General features: G+C 34.4%; 1 protein-coding gene across 4 annotated transcripts in view; it reads right to left on the minus strand.

Moving 5' to 3' along the window:
- The window catches only part of USP33 (ubiquitin specific peptidase 33), a 39,916-nt gene extending 22,681 nt beyond the window's left edge, over positions 1–17,235 (minus strand). The window contains exons 1-10 of one of the 4 annotated variants that reach the window (XM_026854269.1): positions 16,537–17,229; positions 15,870–16,007; positions 14,829–14,882; positions 12,709–12,771; positions 9,849–10,001; positions 7,485–7,584; positions 4,891–4,960; positions 3,465–3,578; positions 2,646–2,724; positions 79–499 (exon numbers count right to left, since the gene is read on the minus strand). In XM_026854269.1, the coding sequence (XP_026710070.1) occupies positions 79–499; positions 2,646–2,724; positions 3,465–3,578; positions 4,891–4,960; positions 7,485–7,584; positions 9,849–10,001; positions 12,709–12,771; positions 14,829–14,882; positions 15,870–15,950 (1,135 nt within the window). In that variant the 5' untranslated portion in view covers positions 15,951–16,007; positions 16,537–17,229. Of the gene's footprint in view, positions 1–78; positions 500–2,645; positions 2,725–3,464; positions 3,579–4,890; positions 4,961–7,484; positions 7,585–9,848; positions 10,002–12,708; positions 12,772–14,828; positions 14,883–15,869; positions 16,008–16,536 lie in introns of all 4 variants that reach the window. The other 3 variants (XM_026854271.1, XM_026854272.1, XM_026854273.1) reach the window with 3 other exon arrangements.
- Between the last annotated feature and the right edge of the window lie 4,108 nt (positions 17,236–21,343).

A 21,343-nucleotide genomic window follows, 5' to 3' on the forward strand; every position in this document is an offset into this window, starting at 1 on the left:
TCTACAACTCATTTGAATTCACAAAGATATTCTGGTTAAGAATTAGACTATTTCAAATGCACATTAGTAATATATTACCTGAGAATCTGCTGTGTATCTGTACTTTGACAGTTCCTTGATTATTTAAAAAATCAGTAGTCTCTGAAGTAGTGTTTGTGTCTTTTTCCAAATCTTCCATAGAATTTGCTCGTTTAAGCTTGTTGTTTGATATTTTTTCTTTCTGCCAGTCTTTGGATGTGATTGAGTTGTTATCATCATCCTGAATTAACATGGTTGTCTCTGCAGGATCCTCTAAGACAGGTTTGAAAATAGCATCACTTTCTGTTTTATCACAGGTACCACAGGATTCACAGGGCTGAAAGCCTACATCTGACTGACTCTTGTCGTCTTCCATACTCTCTTCAACACTCATAGGCTGGGCATCTTCCAGTTCTACAACTGGTTCTTTAAGTTCTTCATGAAGCAAATCCATAAGACAACGCAAAAATTCTTGTGCATCCTAGAATTTTAAACAAGTTTTACAATATTATTCCATTCTATTTAGAAGACACTAAAATCATATCAGGAAAAGATACAGATAACTAAAGCAAAAGCTACAGCTGGCTGTTAAAGAAGAATAAGGTAAGCTCCTCCGTCCCAGGTCCAATGTTCAACAGAAATTTCATTTCCATACCACATATTTGTTTCCTGCATCCATTTCTTGCTTGTCACAAGTAATGTTATCATACAAGTTTCATCCAAAACACTTTGAATCTTAAAAAATTTATATCAACACCTTGAACAAAAACACTGCCATAGCTTACACAAATGATAAAAGTAGCTCAGGCAACTACCAACAGTATGGTCAGACTCCAGCTTTGCTGGTAATGGAATGTTTTAGGGATGGTTTTTTTTTTAAAAAAAACCTTATGCAGCATCTTCCACAAAGCAACCAGAGCCTTGCTTTCACTGGGTATGGAAGTACTTTATTAAAAAATATTATGGTGTACTTAGCCCATCTTTCCAATTGCATCATACTCTCAACAAGATTTTAATCGTTCTTCTCAAGCCCAGACAAGATTCCTCAAATATCAGTGTTCCCACAAAGAGCTGTCAAGTATTACTACAAGTCTAATCCATGTTTGGATGTATCTTAAAAGCTACTAAATTTCAACGATCCACACAGTAGCTTTAGAGAGTTAGAGAATATATAATAAAGCAAGCATGAGAGAAAACAATAGCCTCTTCTTGGCAACTACTACTGTTTCTATTTTCTTCTATTTTTCTTTTTGTATTTTGGTTGCTCATAATAGTCATTTTTGCTGCTCAACATTCCCATCCATCATAGCAATTACTTATTAAGCTCACAACTGCTGACTAGAAAACACTTTCTTAAAACCTACAACTATCACATTTGAGGTTTGGGTAATGAAAAAAATCTTAATATGCCTACTTGTTGGTATTCCTTTTACAAAAAAAAAAGATGCAAACCTGGAGACACAGATTAACTCATAAATATTCTTCACTGAGCAAAAGAATTCCTTTTTCTCCCTGAAGATTGAACATGGCTGCCCAACTTGTGAGACTGGGCAATAGGAGAGTGTTGGTTATGAAAGACCTGCTTTGTTTTAATTGTTGCCATGAAAACTACTAAACATACAACTGAAGTGTGATCCAGGAAGAACCTAAAAAGGTTTTCATTAAGTGTTGCTCTGCATGGAAAAAGATATTCTCATCAGTGTTCAAAGCTGTGAGAAGCAAGTTTCCATACAGTTTCTTTTTGGTTATCAAGACTGATTTTCTGCTTTTCCAGAAATTCATGTGGCTCTTCAGAAATTCATGAGTAAATTAAAAAACACTGAGATTAATATTTAAACATTTACTTTACAGCTCATACAGCATTTGAACATTAAATCATGTGTTCTAATCCTCCACACCACAAATATGAAAGATGTTAACTGAAGCAGCAGAATTCCTTTGAATAACACCAGATTCCTGGAAGATATTAGTAAGCTTTTTGAATTACAGGGTTTAGATTTTTTCTCCAGCCCATAAGCTTTTAATAAATTACTGCAAACTGTAGAATGCAGCAAGATTCTGTATGAAGGATCAACTGAAGAATGCCTTTACTATATAATAATCCATGCTTATTTAACAAATTACCAACTTACAGTTCTCACAACATCACTTATGAAACACATGGCAGTGGGGTTCTTTTTCAAAGACACCAAATGAAAATTGGATACTGCATATTTAATTTTTTTTAAAACTTAACTGGTGGACGAATATTAAAAAAAAAAAATGTATTACATTCCTTTTTATCTTTGAACATCTTCATTTTGTTTTCTGGGACTGCTCAAATATTAGCAACCTTATTTGACAGAAAAGTTCTAGATACGTATTATTTTAATTTTCCTGAAAAAAAGGTAAAAGGAGTTAGTCTCAGAAGTTGAAGGCCTTTCAAATATTTGATACAAACAAACATAAAACCTGATTTAACTGTTAATGGCTCCATTTCAGATGATCTACATTTGAACCATATAAACTAATGTTTATATTGCATTTGCTTTAAACAAATATAGGAAGCATGGTATCTTAAGCATTAGATTTAAAAATTAGATGACTTTATGGCTTAGGCAGATTTAAAAGACATCAGAAGGTTTTACCTGTTGAGAGTAGCCTCGAAATGTTGGATTAACAGTTTTAATTCCTTGAAATAAACCCGTAGGAACAACAGAACCAGGCCTAAAGAAAAAAGTTTTAAACATATAACTACACATAAAAAAGTAAGCAGTTAAGTGGAGTTTTCTATCTTTACTAGGATTATAATTTTACCTGCAACTGAACTTTAACACATATAACACCAATAATATTAATCTTAACCAAACATAATATTGCTATTGAACTATTAGCTATATCTTTTTTTTTAAAGAGCTGTTATCCAACAGAAACAGAGACTGTATCAGGCTTTTTATGCCACATTTCTCGTCAGAGAATCAGACATACTCTTGGTACTGTGCACAATTACAGTTTCTTTACCTTTGTACTTATATTTTGAAGTATTTTCTTAGACAGAGGTAACAGAAATTCCATATAAGGAAGTAAGAGAAACTGACAAAAAACTGATACAGACTGAAGGACACAGAGAGAATAAAGTAGTTAAATATTTTAGATTTATTTCTGGCAGATAGAAACTTATTTTAAAAAGCTTAATGCTACTTTGTGTAATGTTTATCATGTATTTCTTGTCAGATCTTCCTTACTACAATTTACATCAATTATTTTTCCTATCTTTGGTAGATAGGGAAAAAGAACAGCTTATAAGGAGTGTTTAAATACTGTACATTAGACTTTTCTTCCTTATTTTTAAAAGTAATTCTGTGATACACACAAAATAAAAATTAGAAACCTAGGACAGATTAATGCATTCCTTCATGCCTCTGGAGTTTATTTATGATCATTTTATCACCAAAATTATGCAATACCTGCTCTTGTGCCAGAGTTCTGTCATCAGCTTGAGGTAACTTTTACAAATTGCCGGTTTCTTATCTGTTCGTGCTAAGCCTCCACAGTCAAGAAAAAAGTGCGTCAAAGGTGGGCTGATTAAAAGAAAATTGTATTTTTTCAGATTGTTAAAATACAAGAGGAAACCCGGTTTCATACAAGATTATTTTAAAAAATAGCATTTCTATTATGAGATTGAACAATTCCATTTCCTACATCCTTAAGTGATGCAATCAAACATTTCCTAATAGGACAACTTCAGCAGTACAGCAACACTGCTCCTCAAACATATCCTGACATTTGTTAAAGCACCACCATTGTCTGATGGGATTAAAATTTAAGGCAACTGCTACAAGCCATCACAGAAGTACTCATGTACCCCTACAGCAACAATCACCAGAAGCCTAGTCCTTAAGTAGCATCTTAGGTCTTCTTTTCTCAAGAATCCAATAGTGCCACATGATGTTTATTGATAAATAATTTATACTTGTATGATTATCTGTTTACTTCATGCAGTGTTGTCAACTCATGCTCTTTCACTTCTCTTCCTTCAACCTCCCTTTGAAGACACAATCCCTCATACGGATTGGACCTATTTTCACCCAAGAAAGCAGATATCCCAGCATATGTGCAAAATTTGGCATTTCTCAACAGAATCATTTCCTCATGATTAGATGCTTTGTCCACTTCCTTACCTTCCAGAGAGATTTGCCTCAGTTCTCCTCTCCCTCAACAAAGGATCTCAGTGAGTTCTATTCAGCCCTGTATCCTGTCTTGGGTTGCAGCCAAAAGCAGATGTATACAGCAAACATATACAATACATGCTCAAGTATTGTCCCCACCTAACAATTTCTAGTGCAAGAAACTTTAGAACTGGATAGTGGTTTTCTCTCTTCAACTTCAGTAGGTTTCTCCTTCATGAAGCTGTCTGGTATCCCCATGTGAAAATAAGATTTTCTATTCTATCCATTCCTAGGATGATTTAGCATAGAACATCCCAGATGCATTGTTTGTAAGGACTGAATTTGGATCTTTTGATTTTAACATGTCTCTTTTTTTAATTAGAGCTTATTTTTTTTCGTTTCCTTTGATTTCTTCTGTAGCAGAGAAAAAAGCAACCCACAAATTTAACAGTTTTATCAGATTTTTCTTCTAATTCCTAGAACTGCCTATATTTTTATTTAGGACAGTGAGGAATCGGAATGAAATAGGGAAAAACCTGAGTAGCCCGTATACCATAATACTTTTTTTTTTTCCTATCAGTGACACAATTGTAGTACATAAGACAGATTTAACAAATACATGTCTTCTTCCATGGTAGCGCAGCCCTACAAAATCCTCAAGTCCATCTTGAGAAAATACATGTATAAGCAAATAAAAAATTATATTTACAATCATTTTCCTTACCAGTTGGAAAGAGCTTGTAAAGCTGCATTCATGTAACAAGTGTTTCCAATATTTTTTAATCCTGTTAGACCTGAAAAACAGAATTAATACTCTGTTATGCCAATAGTCTATTAATCCAATACAAGACATATTAAGGAAAATACTTTGTAGAAAATATGTATTAATTAAAATACTTATGTAACACTTCTGATGCCATTTATAATGCAGAGTTGTAACTAAAAGAAACATAGGATTCCTAAAGGAATACTAATCCAACTAGAAGTGGTAATTAAATGTTTTGATTTTGGCTGACTAAAACACTTGAGATAAGTAGACTGTATTTTATCTTACTAACTTTTGATGTTTTATGACAGCTGCAGATTTTAATTTTAAAAATTATTATCAATATTTAAGTTTTACTTGAGCTTCAAGATTTACCTGTTCAGTTAAACTGTTGCTACGCTGCGTTCGCAACCATTAATATTACCAAAAGATTCTCAAGGAAGATTTTATTCTTCTGTCTCAAGTTCATGCTAGTAGTCAGATTATGGTGAACATTCGAAAACTACTCAGCATGTGATTATCCCAGAATCAGAATTATGATTACCTACGATCAGTCTATGTCAATTATATGCCCTTATTTTTATGGAAAGACCACGCAGTTTAGACTTCCCCACAGAATTCATTTTGAAGCCCAGATTGTTTACTAGCTTTGTAGATATCCACATATAGTTTTTCCACATGCATAAAAGTTACAATTAACATATATTCTTTCAGTAATTATGGAGTTATGAAAAACAGTCTCTAAATATTTGAGGAGAGGCTATTTAAACAAGTAGTAATTATCATAGCATACCAATTAAAAAAAGAGAAATATTTGTTATTCTTAGCTAAAGTGTTAAATTAATGAATTAATTTCAATATAAAATTGCTTTTGTATGAGAAAGCCAGTAACATTTATAAGCAAACAATCAAGAAGACCAGAAAATTTTAAATACTCATAAATCAACACCATTAGCTCTATGCAATCCTTGAAGTATAAGAACTACACTGATCATTTTAGTCTGTAGCAGAAAAATAAAAATTCTTAAGAACATCCTTTTACGTCTAAAGAAGTTTGTTTACTTCAGTTGAATTTTCTAATACACAGAACTTTATTTTTAACAGGTTCTTCTATCTCTCTGAATGGAAATACAGTCCTGCTTCCCACATCTGAACCTTCACTTCTGCCATTCCAATTTCTGCTACAGAAAAGGACAATCATTCTTACTGAAATTGGAATGTAAATTGGAATGTAAGAACAGTCATAGATTTTTTTAAATATTTCTTTTATTTTAACAGCAGAAAATATAACAGGAAGATACTCTCACTGCACTTTTTCAGCCTGCAGTGTTGCAAATGAAGTTTTTGAATAGACTTCTTTTCTTGCAAAGATATGTTTAATAATGTTTACTTCATCAAAAGCATTTCAAAAGAAATTTTAAGAACAAAGTTAAAAGGGAGCTAAAGAAGTTTTTCCTTTAACTTCGAGAAGCGTATTAACACAGTCACAACAATATTACTGGAAACTTTAATGCAATTCTATTTGTATATTGCTTCTATCCAAGTTACATTCACAAATATATTAATAGGACAAGATGATATACAAATGCACACATTGGTAGGAGAAACTAACTGGGAATAAAACACATGGTTTAATGATTTAAGGGCAGATGGAAAATTAGTGGGGTGGTGACATATCCAGAAAGACCATGCCAGACAACAGAAGGGGCAAAGTAGGTTTTTTGGCCAATGTCAGCAGACTTAGGAGAGGGAAAGCTGGTAGTAGATAATTAAAGGAGAAACAGGAGATCCATAAATTAGAACAACTCTTTTATAATCACTGATGGAAAACTAACTGCCTTGGCACATGCACTGGCATCTCAAAAACAATAGGTTATCAATCTGCTAGTCAGGTTTTTCTAAGAAAATGGTAGTTAGAAATATTTTCTTTACTAACAAATACACATATCCTTTTTAAAATGACCAATACTAGTTTGAGACTTTTAAGAAATAATAGTCGTTATGTTCTCTCATGAAATGAAAAATTAAGGCTTTGCTGTTTGTGGTTTCATACATTCTCATTTTCATCTTCACAATAGTTTAATACTAGGGTAGGGTAAGATTTTATACCAGAAAGTTTGGCAATGCATGAAATCCATTACTGAAAAGAAGAAAACAAAAAACTAAAACCCCATACTACAGGCTCAAAAAAGGGTTACCCAAAATGCAGGAAAGCATTCCAGTCAGGAACCTTTTAGGACAGAAGTAAACACTGGAACAGATTTTAGAAAAAAACTGCTTTTACCAGAATGGCTATAACACCAGCTAGACTAAACAGTACTCCAGTGCACTTCCTTATTTCTGTTGCTGCTTGCATGGGTGCAGTACATTTATCACCACAGCCTCTGCTCTAAAAGGAAATAAAGGTTGCTTCAATAACGGTGGAATTAAAAATAAAGGTCTTAGTGGGAGCAGAATAGGAAACAGTTCCACTTAGTAGAGATCTACTATATAGCTGGAGAACAGACTTGGAGACATACACATGCGATAAAGGGCAATATTGCTTTTATTACCTCTAGTCTTTAACTCATCTTCTTCCACTTCTATATCTAAGTCATCAAATACAGCTGCTAGAGGAATCTTCAGCGTGGGATTACTAGGTATTTTAAAATCCTTTTAAGAATAAAAAGAAAAACAATATTTACTTGTATTTATCAAGTTTCCTCTAATTAAAACTTATGTATAATTTCTCCAACAAATCTAGGAACTGAAGATTATATGAACACATTCTGAAATCTCACTGGACAGAAAGTAAGGATAATAGGATTCCACAGCTACCCTGATGAAGTTTACTGAGAAAAACCCCATGTTTTTGCCTTCAGATTAGCAGTGAAAACAGTGCATTATTTTATGACAACAGCTGAAGCATCAAAAAAGGCAAGTTATAGTATTTATTTCCCTTGGATAACAAACACTAAGCCATCACTGAAAAGTTAACACAGTAGTCAACACATAAAAGTTAGTGTACATGTTTTTGATATGCCACCAGATGGCTCACTACATTTAACAAAGACAAATTAAACTGCTGGAAGCAAAATGTACAGAGAAACAAAGTATTAGCAGGCAGACATTTATTGTATGACAAGCTCTTTTTGTGAGTGCATAAATAAAAATTCTAACCAAAATGTTTGACAGACTTTACAAATTCTACTGATTTTTCTGTATATTATACCCATTTTCTTGGAAGATTAAAACAGGTTAAAAGTATAATAAAACAGAAGTTCAGAAGTCTGAACCCAGCTTTGTATCAAGTCACAAGAATTTCTGAACAACAGAAATGTTATTTAAAAAAATATTCCAAGGGTACTATTCCAACTGAGCTGCTGGCATTTTATGAGAAAATTATCAGATTACATTCATATTAAATATTAAACTTTTATGTGAACATACTAAAGGATATTTCCTCTCTGATGTACATTGAAAAACTGACCATCTTTCTGCCCAACCTGTGCATTATGCTATTTCTTCCATAGCTCTATGCCTCAAGCAAAGCAATTTTAGAAATACTGTACTTGTACTTGTGTCAGTTTTACCTGAGTTACTTGTCATTTTTATATAAGTACATTAAATATACAATAAATAACACTTTTTCAGATACATGCATGATGTCAATTATACTTAAGAAATTAACTTTCTCCAAGACAACACTTATCTAGAAAAGAGATTATCAGAGTGAATAGTACTGATGCCGGTAAAGACTAATATAACCAGAGGATAACAAAACAACAATCCAAACCTAAACAAACCTTGTTGAAATTGAAGGACAAGAACATAGCATATTTCAAAATTCCTTGTATAACATCTGCTTTGCTCATTTTTTCCTCTAGCTTGTCTCCAATATGAGCTAATGCTTAATTCATTATCTTACTCTTCAGCTACTATGTTAATTATTAATAAATGTGGAGTTAAGAAGCTAAGCACTTTTATGAAGTCTTGTCGTTGACATCATAGTTATACAAAACACTACAATCTTAAGCCTGTGTTTTACTCGACCAATATGAGCCTTCCAGATACTGGCCATATTTTCACTCCTTGGCATATTTATACTCCTTGGCAATGCTAACTGCATAGAACACTAATAGCATTCTCCTGATTTGTAGTTTCATACACATTTTTCCAGATGCATCTAACACAGTATGTTTGTCATTCTACACCAAAATTACACACATATATAGAATATACATAGGTTACTACTGCCTTCTTAGCAAATTCTTCTGTAGTAGTTAAATTCTTAACTATCCAGAAGTGTTTGTGTGTATACCACTCCACTGAAAAGATTTTCCTACACACATATACATACACAAATGCCATGCTTTTCAGGCATTTATTAATACTTAAAACCACACATGTTTAAACCTCAGAAACTAAGTTACAGAATCCCTTTAAGTGTCTTATATTACTAGCTCAATGAGGTTAACAATTAGCATGTATTTCTCTAAAAGTACTGTGCTTGCATGAAAAAATCTCGGGCAAGTATCCATAAACATATGCTAAGGCATTCTGCACCTACCTGAAAGTTAGCCAGCAATTACTGTAATGAGCTTTGTAAATAACATTTTCAAGAGGTGACAGAATGGGGAAGCACAGGTGAACTATTCCAATCTTGCAACCTCAAATTTAACCCTGTGCTTTTTTACCTTACAGTTTATTGTAGATTACAAACAAGACAAGATGAAAAGAGCACTCTTCAGAAGCATGCAGTACACAGAGAGAACACAGAAGCTGGGCACTGTCTTTTTAAAGAAATTTTATAAAGCTAGAAATTAATAGAAAGTTCAGCCACAAGAAAGAAGGAAAAGTCAGTCTCTCACTTGAGAGAAGACACAATGTTTACTCCAAAGCTACAGCTGCATTTGTTTCATTAGGTTAAAAAATACCTGAACACTATTATCTTGTGCTTGGTGAGACAGTCTTGCATTTGGTAGTGGAGAATGAGATCTTAATTTTCTATCCAGGAACACTTCCTTACTACAGGCATAACACCAAACACGGAGTGTAGTAAGGTTGACAGTTAGACAGTGTTTTGTCTCCTAAAACAGAACAAAAAACAAAACTGCAATTCAGAAATTTCGGAATAATTAAATACGGTTAAATGCAAGCTAGAACAGAAGTATTGAAATTTTAGCTCTTTCAAGAATGAAACAAATATGTATGTTAGAATATTACAAAACAGCAATTCAATCACTGAAATTTTAGCACAAACTATCCAACACTCATTTTTAGTACAAGTCACTCAAATTAGCAACAAGGTACAATAAGAACTTAAGCCACTGCCGTATCTGATATGCCTCTGTGTAATTACAAAGATAAGAAAGCCCATCATCAGGTGTGTTACAATTCACAACAAAACAATTTTCCAGGAATGTCTGCTATAGCTCATAATGGCAGCTGCCTCCTCTTACAGTAAGGCCAGTGTCTATTTCTACTGTTTTACTGTAGGAAATTCAAGCTATTTAACAATCAGACAGAAGAGTAAGATAAGATTTTTAGTTCAGTTAAGAGTTAGACGTGCTCAGATCAAAACAAACATTACAGACTCAATTAGTTCTTTTGTTTACAGCTTCATAACATATAGCAATATAAAAATTTGACAGATGGAGAATATTTTTACTGTTCTAATCTTCACTGTTCTTTTTTAAGCCTCTTTTCTTACTGTAAGATTGTGTACACAGTTGCTATCACCCTCTAAATATTTCCATCAATCTTTCTTGTATTTCTTCCTGATATGTCAGCACCAGTCAGGTTTATAGACAATGAGGGATTTGCTACAAATTAGGAAAAAAATACAACTGCTGCAGGAGGCCTGAATTCCTCTTCCCTTCATTTACTAAGGCCTTGTACGTTTTTTAATATAAACCGTAGCTTACCATTTCATTAAGCCCCCCCCTACTAAAAAACAGATGATGTAAGCATCTCAGACAATTTTAATCATGAGCATATACTTGTTTCTGCAGTTTGAGCTGCATAAATAATTACAAGTCTCCAGAGCAACAGCTTATTAATTTTCTTGAAGTGGACACAATGAACATCATTATTTGCAGTACAGGGAGCCTTGTGGGTAGAAACTGGAGTGAGCAGAAATAAACTGATTCATGTCAACTTTGCTTCTCTCATTTTAGTGAGTTTGAGATTTCACTGAAAAAAACCCAAACGCAGAAGAGGGCTTACTATCCAGAAATCAAAATTATGTAACAAGAGAATCAAGACAAGGATGTCACTGACAGCAAGCAAACTACCTATTCCCTTTCTTTTACCTGCCAAGTACGTAACATGGCTAAAAGAGCATGTAAAGCAAGAATAAACTACCACAGAAAGCCAAGAGGTATAAAATTGTAGACAACAAATTCAGGGACCATCTGTTCCCCAGTTGCACTACAAGCCGCCCATTCGTGTACCTATTGTAAAGGCTTTAGAACTGTGATTCAGCTTAAAGAGCCAGCAACCCCCCCCCAGTATTTATATAATTTATATTAAAGCACTATTGATTTGTAGAAATATGAACTCTTCAAGGCTCTGCTTCGAGAAAAAAACAAAAAAAAAATTAGGAGTGGTGGTGCTTCTTGTAAAACCCTGGTATATACTATTATTTTAATATTCACCAGGGGGTTTTTTAGTATTTTTAGAGACCAAAAATTGCTCAGCGGGAAGCCTTAGGTGTATTTTCTGGCAGATGAACTGTAAATTGGTACCAAGAAGGTCATTTAACCATGAAGTCAGCAATTCTGAAATGATATGTTAATAAAACTGCCATCCCTCTGTCCTCCATATATTTGGTAAGAGAGAATGATGTATCTCATTTCCTTCATTTTGGCAATCATTCCACTTGCACATGTGTGTGCACAGACAGTGAGTTCAAGACCCAAACAAATGCACTCAAGCTGTCCAACCTTGCAAAAAACTTAGCCTGCTGGAGAACACAGTGCACACACTCCACTGCTCCCACCAAGCTGGATCCAAAATCAGGACATCACAGGAAAGGATATGCTCAGGTCAGTCTACAGGTTTTTCATCTGTAGCCACTGAACAGGGAGCATAATGCAGAAACAAAGCACCTGTTTCTGGTTATTGATACTTCCCATCTTACACCTGTTCAGCTCTTATCTTCATTAATCCAACTTCCCTCCTATTATCCACCAAGCAGCCACAGTCCTAAATTAAACTGAAGTAGTGAAGCACTACGTATCAGCTGAAGTACTCAAGAAATCTTTTGTCCATGCATCTCGAAAACCATCATACCCATTGTTCTTTTTTTAATTCTCACCATGTTCTTTTAAGGAGCACAATAATGTCAGATTACAGAAGTAATTATGCAGCTGCATAAAGACTGTAAACTCACATACTCCTAACTTAGTGAGACTTGCTTCTGTAGATGAAAAACAACCATAGTTAATCAAATTTCCAAACAGTTATGCTAACACAGTTTACTGACGTTTAGACTAGATATTAGGAAGCCTTTTTTTTACATAACGGGTTGTTAGGCATTGGAATGGGCTGCTCAGGGAGGTGGTGGAGTCCCCATCCCTGGAAGTGTTTAGGAGTAGAGCTGACATAGTGCTTAGGGATATGGTGTAGTTGGGAACTGTCAGTGTTGTGTTAATGGTTGCACTGGATGATCTTCAAGGTCTTTTCCAATCTAGATGATTCTGTGATTCGGTGACTTCACTTAAATCAGTAAAAAATGTTCTCTAACTCTACTTCACTGCTTCAAGTAACTGTATTACTAGCAAATACACATACCTGGGAATGGGTGGTACTGTGATCAACATGGGATTCACCACAGCCAACATATGTACATCTGTTCTGTTGAGCAAGATATGAAGAACAGAATGATACAGAATTAAAAAGTAGTGTCAAACAGGTTTACAGAATAAGAATATACTGCAAATCCCTTTAAAATTCAAATTTCAAACTTGCAGAGTCCTTCACAAAACAAGAGACATGCATGGTAAGTGTTAAAAATAAATATCACCTAAAGCAAATAAGAATGCTGCAAGATTTAACTCAACTCCTCTCACTGGTGGGCAGTGTTAAGACTTTTTATGCGCAGAATATAATTTTTTGGCGATTTTGATATAATTGCTCAAATTAAAGTCAACATGTATTTTTTATAATTCATGATTTGGTAGAAGTTAGCCCAGTGTCTAAATACTGAATTGTAACAACCTCAGATCATGACACATTTTGACAAAAATGCCTGTATACCCTTATCTGCAGCGCCTATTTATCAAAGTATTACTTCACAAGAGCTTCCAGCACTCTATGGTTAAGTACTTACTCCATTATAGTTATAACATGCAAAATAATTTGGATTTTAGTTGTGCTAATTGCAAAACATATTTGGCTAAGTTGAGTGTGGAATCTTGCAGCTGCCAATCTTCAAGCAATTTTCATTAATTCCTCATTTGCATGAGTCAAGACAATCACAGAAAAGGGTACAGCATGTTATCTGTATAACTCTCTAAGCAAGTTAATTTATACAATCAAATAGCAGCTGAACACAGTCAATTTTCTATATTAAATAATCACAGATATTTGTTAAGTTACAGGTAGTTAACATGCTGGGATCTCACCATGTTTTTCTACTGAAAAAGGTGAAGGCAAGATGCCAATTCATCCAAGAGGAGATACATCACAGCATGATGCTAAGTGTCCTACTGCAATTACAATACTCGCCTATGGAAATGTTGGTATGACATTGAGTTTTTCAGTAACAGTTTAAGAGCTTCAAGTGAGAAATAAAAACCATGGTTTAGGCTTCACAGCATTTCCCCACCTGCCAGACTGGTGCATCCCTGAACACCTCTTCCTACACCCAAGAGGGTTTTTATATATAATTAAACTCCAAGCCATCTAACAAAAAGACATTCAAGAATGTCTCTTTCCCCCTTCATTTCTATCTCGTATTGATAGAAGGAGCAAAATAATCCGATCGCTTAACTGTTACCGTAATTCACTTAAAAGAAAACTACTGAAGTAGATTTTTAAAAATACTCATACATACACCTAAAAGTTGGTATCTCAGCCTAGATAACTTCCTGACAGGACTTAGACAAAATTTGCCAAGAAATTAATTCAAGCCTATAGAGTAACATTTCAATCTCTGGAAACAGCTGTATGTCTGAAGAACTCCCAACATGTTTTAAAAACTGAATTAGCTACATACTTTCCTGTTGGTATCACAGATCAATGAGAAACAACATTTTCAGAGTCTTTTTTTTCTTAAAAATACGCTGAAAATTACATTTTTTGTAGACAGCGAGAAGAGTAAAGCAAAAGCATATTTAAGGAAGAACTATAACCAAGGTAAAGAATGTACAAAAGTTGTACAAAGTTTGAAGAATGTTTATACAAGCTTTTACAAGTTTCAAAATAAGGATTCTTCTTTGTTTTGCTTAAGAATAAAAAAGTCAGAGTATTCATTTTTATGCTGTAAAAAGTCATCATCTACTGCTAGATGTTATTAGTACAAATGCTGAGAGGGGCTTATAAAAAGTAATTTAATTCAGGAATAATATTATTTTGCATATCTACAGACCCAGGAACAGAGTTTTAAAAAATCTTGAGCTAAAAGATATCATAACTCAAGAAGAAACCTCAATATGCCAGCTTCTTATTAAAAAAAAAAAAAAATCTCATTTTAAACACATTATTCCTAAATTACAAGAAATATGTACCTGATAAACGGTAAATAATTTTAAAAATAGAAAAACTGCACATGAGGTTTTTCTTTTAAATAACAACTTGAGGAAACTAATTTAAAGAGCTTCATTCTAGTTGTTTCAGAAAAAAAAATACTGCCAACTTTATCTACAAATTACTAGAAAAGGCCCCTGCTATGGAACAACAGAACAACTTACCTCTAAGCATGCCCAAAGGTTGGGTCCTCTGACTTTACAGTCCTGACAAGTGCCCTATTAAACACACAAGCAAAGTATTATTTCATTTACTTTCACCGGTAAACCACAAATTTGAGACAAACCGGGAAAAAATACTGTAAATCTCAGTATCAACTGAATAGTTTTAAGACAAAAAAAAAGTATGCATTGATAACCAACCCACTTTTAATCAGAATATTTTTCTTAGTAAAACCCTGAATCTCTCTCCAAGTTTTTTCTTAAACCAAAAATTGTTCTACTAAATAAAACATAAACATGTATGATATCACATTATTATAAAAATCCTCAAAATTGGACTTTCTTTTTATGTTAAATTTATAGGAAATTAAAGTGACAGAACTTGTAATAACTACAAATTCCTATTTGTGAACAGGCAACACTACCTGCAAAGGTTTACAAAAAAGATGTAACATCAGAGAAACGTTCAGCAGCAAATTAACAGTTACAGTTTTCAGATAAAGAAATTTAGCACCATGGACAGAAGAGGGTTGGCTTTTCATCACCTTCCAGCTACTAAAATGGGTTACAACATCTTTCTTTGTTCTATATATTAATGGTAGCTGGAAACCAAGAGTTCAGGTAGGGGCAGTTTCTCAAACAGTGGCTCCTCCATCAAAAAGTGAACTGTTATGCAAGAAAAACTTAAGGATAAATTTCTTTGTTAGTTTCTACTTGAAGTCAGTTATACTATATTACATTAACATTCCAAATAACTGCTACAATGGCAGTGTCTGAAAAGTTCAAGCTTGGTGTTATGTGAACTCTTTAACTAATATTTCCATCAAAACATCACTTGCTTTGGAAAACACTGCTGGGAAAGGCACACTAAGTGTTAAGTACTGAAAAATAGTTTTTCAGTTTTATCAAGTCCGCAATTCTTCCCATACCTTGTTTAAACCTTACTATTCCACTACTGAAGATTTTACCCAGGCTTAACACTGTAGCTAAAATAAGTGACCAGAGTTAACTGTGATAGGAAGAAAGTAAGCTGCAGCAACTTACATGAGATTTCTGTATCAATTCCTCTTTTGTTATTTCACCAACTGATTCCAAGTGTGGGCAATTGCTGCTGGGCGATGACATTGCAGAAGCTGTATTTTCTGAGATCCTGCAGCCAGGATCTTCAAGACCAGTGAATCACTTGTCAACAGAAGAAAGAATGAGTAAAATCCAATTCCTTACAGCTGGCAGCAATATTAGATATCTAATATACAACATATATATAACTTTTAAAAGAATGTGCCTTTTAAAAGTAAGTTAGTATAAATAACTTAGTTAACAGTAAAGAGAATCCAGTAGTCCAAATTAAACACAGCTGACTTCTAAAAAGAAATCTTCTGACTTTTAGGGCATAAACTAACAAAATGCTAAGTGGAGCAAAGATGGTTTGGATTAACTATTTTCCTGGCCTCTACCATGGCACCCCAATGACCTGAGAATTACAATTTTCAAGCCTACACAGAACTGATGGTGTGTCTGACTGTATATTCTGAAAAGGGATTTTATGCACCACTGCTGAAGCATGCTGAAGCTGTGAAGGATAAAATGGAGCACACAATTTGTTTGTCAAAGGAGAAGGAAACTTTATCTTGGTTTTATTTATTTACAAAGACACTTTCTAGATTGAGGAATATTATATATCAACAGCAAACTGAAACTTGTAACTCACATGTAGGACTGAACACTCAGCAAGCTTTTCTCTTGTTTGAGTTCACTCTGTCCATCCAAGGTCTCTGATGCAGACACAGAAACTTAACAGAAATAAAGAATGCTAAATAGAGTCACTTTGGCATTGTTATTTTGATGGTTGCACAGAAAGCTATGATGTTCTACAGAAGGAAAATAAACAAAATGAACTCAATAACATTCTTTTTATACAATCCTCCAACTGACTCATGCAGATAAGAACCAAGAACTTTGCTACTCTGCTACGGTTTTGTCACTTAAGACAATTACTATTGATGCCTCGATCTCTCCAAAGACCAAGAAATTTTAAGCTTTCTTTGCCCAACCATTATCTGTCCAATCTAGCATTCCCTTATCAAGGCTTGCGACTAAGCTTCCATCCTAACTCAGTGACGCACACTCCTTGATCTGTTTGCAGCCTTTAGCACTGTTGTCAACATCTCTTTCCGCTTTGCCTGTTGGCTTTGGCAGCTTTAGGTTTGTTTCTTCCACCATATGACCTATCACTCCTTTGAGTATTAAGTAACACAGGGCTTTGACAGCATGGGGGAAAACAAGCCTTGCCTAGTAGGCATCTCAGACACAACTCCTAGTAAACTTCCAGTTTGTTACCTTTGACTTAGTCTTTACTTCCACTGCTTTGCAATAAGATCCCTTTGAATGAAGAGTCATTTCAGTTCCCTTTGGTTATCAAAAGGGTTTTATACGTGTGTGTGCGTGCATGTGTATAAACAGTCTATATTATTCCTATAAACATTCCTATACAAATAATGTTATTGAAGTATTAGTTGTATAGGAATACGACTTTATATAATTTGTAACATACATGCATGTATATACCTGCACATACATACTTAGATGTACTTTATATATAAACAATTATTTATAAATAATACACAAGATATTTTTATATACATAACATGCATGCATATACTTATGTGCATCTATCAGTCTTTTTGAATGTCATGTTAACAGCTGTTGAATAAAATATTTAAGACGTTATCTCACAAGACTGGAAATACTACAGTGAATTAATAATTCAGGATTTTTTTTCAAGATGAGGTGTAAATTCTCTTCCTACATCAATGGCATGACATTTAAAAAGCATTACTCTCAAATATAAGCTGCATCTGGAGAAGGATGTCCTCAGTTCAGTGTCTATTTGTCATTATTGAAAGACACTTCAAATACAGAAATGATTCTTCTTCAGGCCAAACCTCAATTTCAGTCATGTGAGCAATTCTGCTTTGAACTGTAAAGTTGCTTTTCAGAACAGAAATGGAAACGTGAATGTATGTTTTATCTTGCACATTTTGCAAGGTCTGTTAAAGCATTAAAAAGTCAAGTGAGTTTCAAATAAAGCCTGAACAACCTTAAAAAAAAATTCAGTGTGATTAATGCTGATTTAACACAAATGCTTTAGAAAGACAGGTATAATGGATTAGTAAAGCTTTAGGCTTATTTTTTTCTTATTGAAGCAGCTTTCTGAATGCATTATTCCAAGTAATACAAAGCAATGAATGGAGACTTCACCTCACCCTACCAGATTTCTATTTAATAGCTACTTTTCACACCTGGAACTGCGCAAATCCAAACCTGCAGTCCTGAACAAACCCAACCTGGTAGTTCTGCTCATGTCAGATTCTGTTTCTTGGTGCAATCTGCATCTTCTCATAACAACCATCAAAAAGACCAAAGCATGTTGAAACTTGTGTACCTATGGATGTGATTCCTATTCCTGTCCGAATGGAATGCATCCATTGTAGAAGTCTAGGTAATGTTAAGAAATTATTATGTTATTATATGGGCAAAGCCAAATGGCCTTTCACCTTTTGTTAACAAAATTCTTATACACCTCCTTCCATTCTGTAGCAACCATGATAACTCACGGCACTACCATAACCTTGGTAGCTTAATATACTTAGCTGCAGTAACACATTTTGTAAAATTTTATGTTAAAGTCTAAAACTGTAAAATTAATTTCAAAACCATGATTCATCCTTCATCTAAGTCCTAGCAAGCCCAGGCTAGTCCCTCCTTCACTCACTGCCCTTCCTCTATGTCACCGCTTCCTACTCTATCTGGAAAGATTGCTTATCTTTCTCTACTGACATATCTGCTGTTTCACAAGCTTCTTCATTGTGTTGACCTCATCCAAAAGCCAAATCTTCACATTTTCAGTAATTACACACACCCCACCCCCCTTTTGTAGCTTCACTTACATTCTATTGTATACTTCTGTTCCAAAGCTGGAGTATCTCTCTAGTTAATGCCCCCGGTGATATGTGATAGTTTGTACTCGGAAAGTACCTAAATAACCTCATCCGAACAGCTCACAGGAACCAAAAGTTTATATATTAGATAAACACCAAAAGGCTCTGGAAAGGATCTGGATCTGTATCAGCCTTCCTCATGTTGCAGAACTCTAAAAAAATTATTACTGAGACAAGAATTCTTAGACAGCAATCGTGTCCAGTGGCAACAAGACTAATTTTGTCACCTTTATGGACCCTTCAGAAGTATTCTGTGGTCTCACGGGAACCTTAGAAAAATCACAAGCTGAAAACCATGGACCTCCATATACAGAATACAAGAAGTATCTCTGTTTCACTATGAGGTTAAAAATGAAGTAAAACTTAATCAGGAGTACAACTCAAGTTTTCATACTATTTGTTCCTGATCATATTGATGCAATAAGATTCTAATCAAATGCTCCCTATATATTTGGGAGAGAATATTGTAGTTTACTGTTAGCTGTTTCCATTGTTTCTACTAAAAGGTTTGTTTCAGCCCACCTATCTCAATGCATCATACTACATCATTCAACTAAGTGAACCATGTATTGTTCAAAAGAATTTAATACATTTTTGCTTAGTTCATGCATAGTGTGTCATACTTCAAAGAAAAAAAAGAAGCCCATAACACTTATCTTGAACTCGCAGTCTTTTTTTCTGTTCCTGTTTATTCTTTGTATTCACTAAAAAAACCCCATGTGAGCCATCAGAGAAATGTGAACCATAATTTAAAGTATCATGACTAGCAACCTATTTATTATTCAGCACAATTCCTTGGCATCACAGTCTTGTGATGCCTACTATGGAAGATCTATCTACACACACAGAAAAATCCTAAACGCTAAGAGAATTCCAACTGATCCTGAAAATTATCTTAAGCTCACGCAGGGAGCATAATATTTCCTAAAGAAATATCATAGATTTTACATTCACTCAAAAAGGTTTTGAATTAATGTTTTAATCTGCCTAGTTATAGTAGTTAAGACTTCAACAGGTGTTGAAGTAAACAAATACACATCTTCCACTGATGTCCTGAAATATGAAGCCATGTTATCAGATCATTTTACAGGGTTCTGTAAGAGAATAATGGTAGAAGATTTTAAGAATAAAAGGATTATTCTGAAGACAGCAATTACCTAAACCAGTAATTGTATCTTCATTACTGGCTTTTATTATTGTGCCTGTATAACTTCTGAGTAACAGCATATCAAATCAGTAAGGTCTAAGTTCAAGATTCTTACTTGCACTCACAGTTATTTCACTAGTGATGCACTGGACCAATAGCATTTAACATTTGTTTTCATTTTATGGCAACAAAGTAAGGGTGACACAGGGGTGCAATTTTGTATCTGAACATTTAATTACTTAGAATACTAAAGATCTCTGGAGCTTCCATAATTACTTGCCATATAGATATTTTTCACGCTTCAAAAAAAATCCACCAACACTTGCTCCAAACTATACATGCCCTTGAGATATGTATTTAGATTTTTAAGATGTATAATTTTTAATCAATTTTCTAAAGAAATGTGTTGCTCTTTTAAAACTTTACTGGATCCTTTTGAGAATTTATTACAGAAATTACTTTAGCATAACAATGCATGTGAATAACATTGTTAGTAAATTTGAGAATAGTCTTCTTAGGTTAAGAAATAAGTAAAATTAATCTTAACTTCATACCCTAAATTCCTTTATATTCTGTTAATCAGTAGGTGGTTTTGATCTTCATCTCCCACCCCTCCCTTTTTCTAATCTATCAACTCTAAACAAGAGTATCCCATTTTCTTGAAAAAAATGACACCACTAGTTCTAACTCTGGTAGAAAACTTACTTTATCTACTTAGGATAAAACCTGGTATTTTCCCAGTAAATGACAAAAGGCGGCTCCGTAAGCTGACGAAAGGTATCTGGTCCTTCTCTTCAGGCACCAAGAGCTATCCACTCAAGAAAGGCATAATTTTTTTAAGCCACTTTCATTAGACTTTTTTCTGTCATGAAGCATTGTTTCCAAAGAGAAAGGACATTAAAAAAAAAGCCTGAGTTGAGGGAATATCCTCTTACAGGGTTAAACATTTTTCATTTTACAATTGCCTTTTAGGGTACATAGACTGTCCATTCATTTCTTTCTTCCACCACTTTAAATCCTGAAACTCTGAAACCCATCAGCTGACATTTATGCTTCTAAGAGGATTTTCCTAACTCTGGCTTTGCCTGCGCACAGAAGCCGACAGTGATTTTCCACTGGGTGCTACACCAGCCTTTTTCCTCCAGCTTATTTCATCCCTCGTACAGGGTGATCTAAGCGTGTGAATACCTCAGGGAACGAACAGCCTAACTGACAGGCATTATTTTTTGGAATTGTATCCTATCTACGGCACCGTCGCCGCATGGCTTCAACTTCGGCAGGTATTTGCGGAGATCGACTCAACGCTCCTCGGCCGCTCCCGGCGGGCAGGCCGGCAGGCAAGCAGGCAGGCCGGCGCGCCTACCCCGCCT

This window comes from Athene cunicularia (genome assembly GCF_003259725.1).
Source record: "Athene cunicularia isolate RWA chromosome 8 unlocalized genomic scaffold, athCun1 chr8_part1, whole genome shotgun sequence".
Lineage (NCBI taxonomy): Eukaryota > Metazoa > Chordata > Aves > Strigiformes > Strigidae > Athene > Athene cunicularia.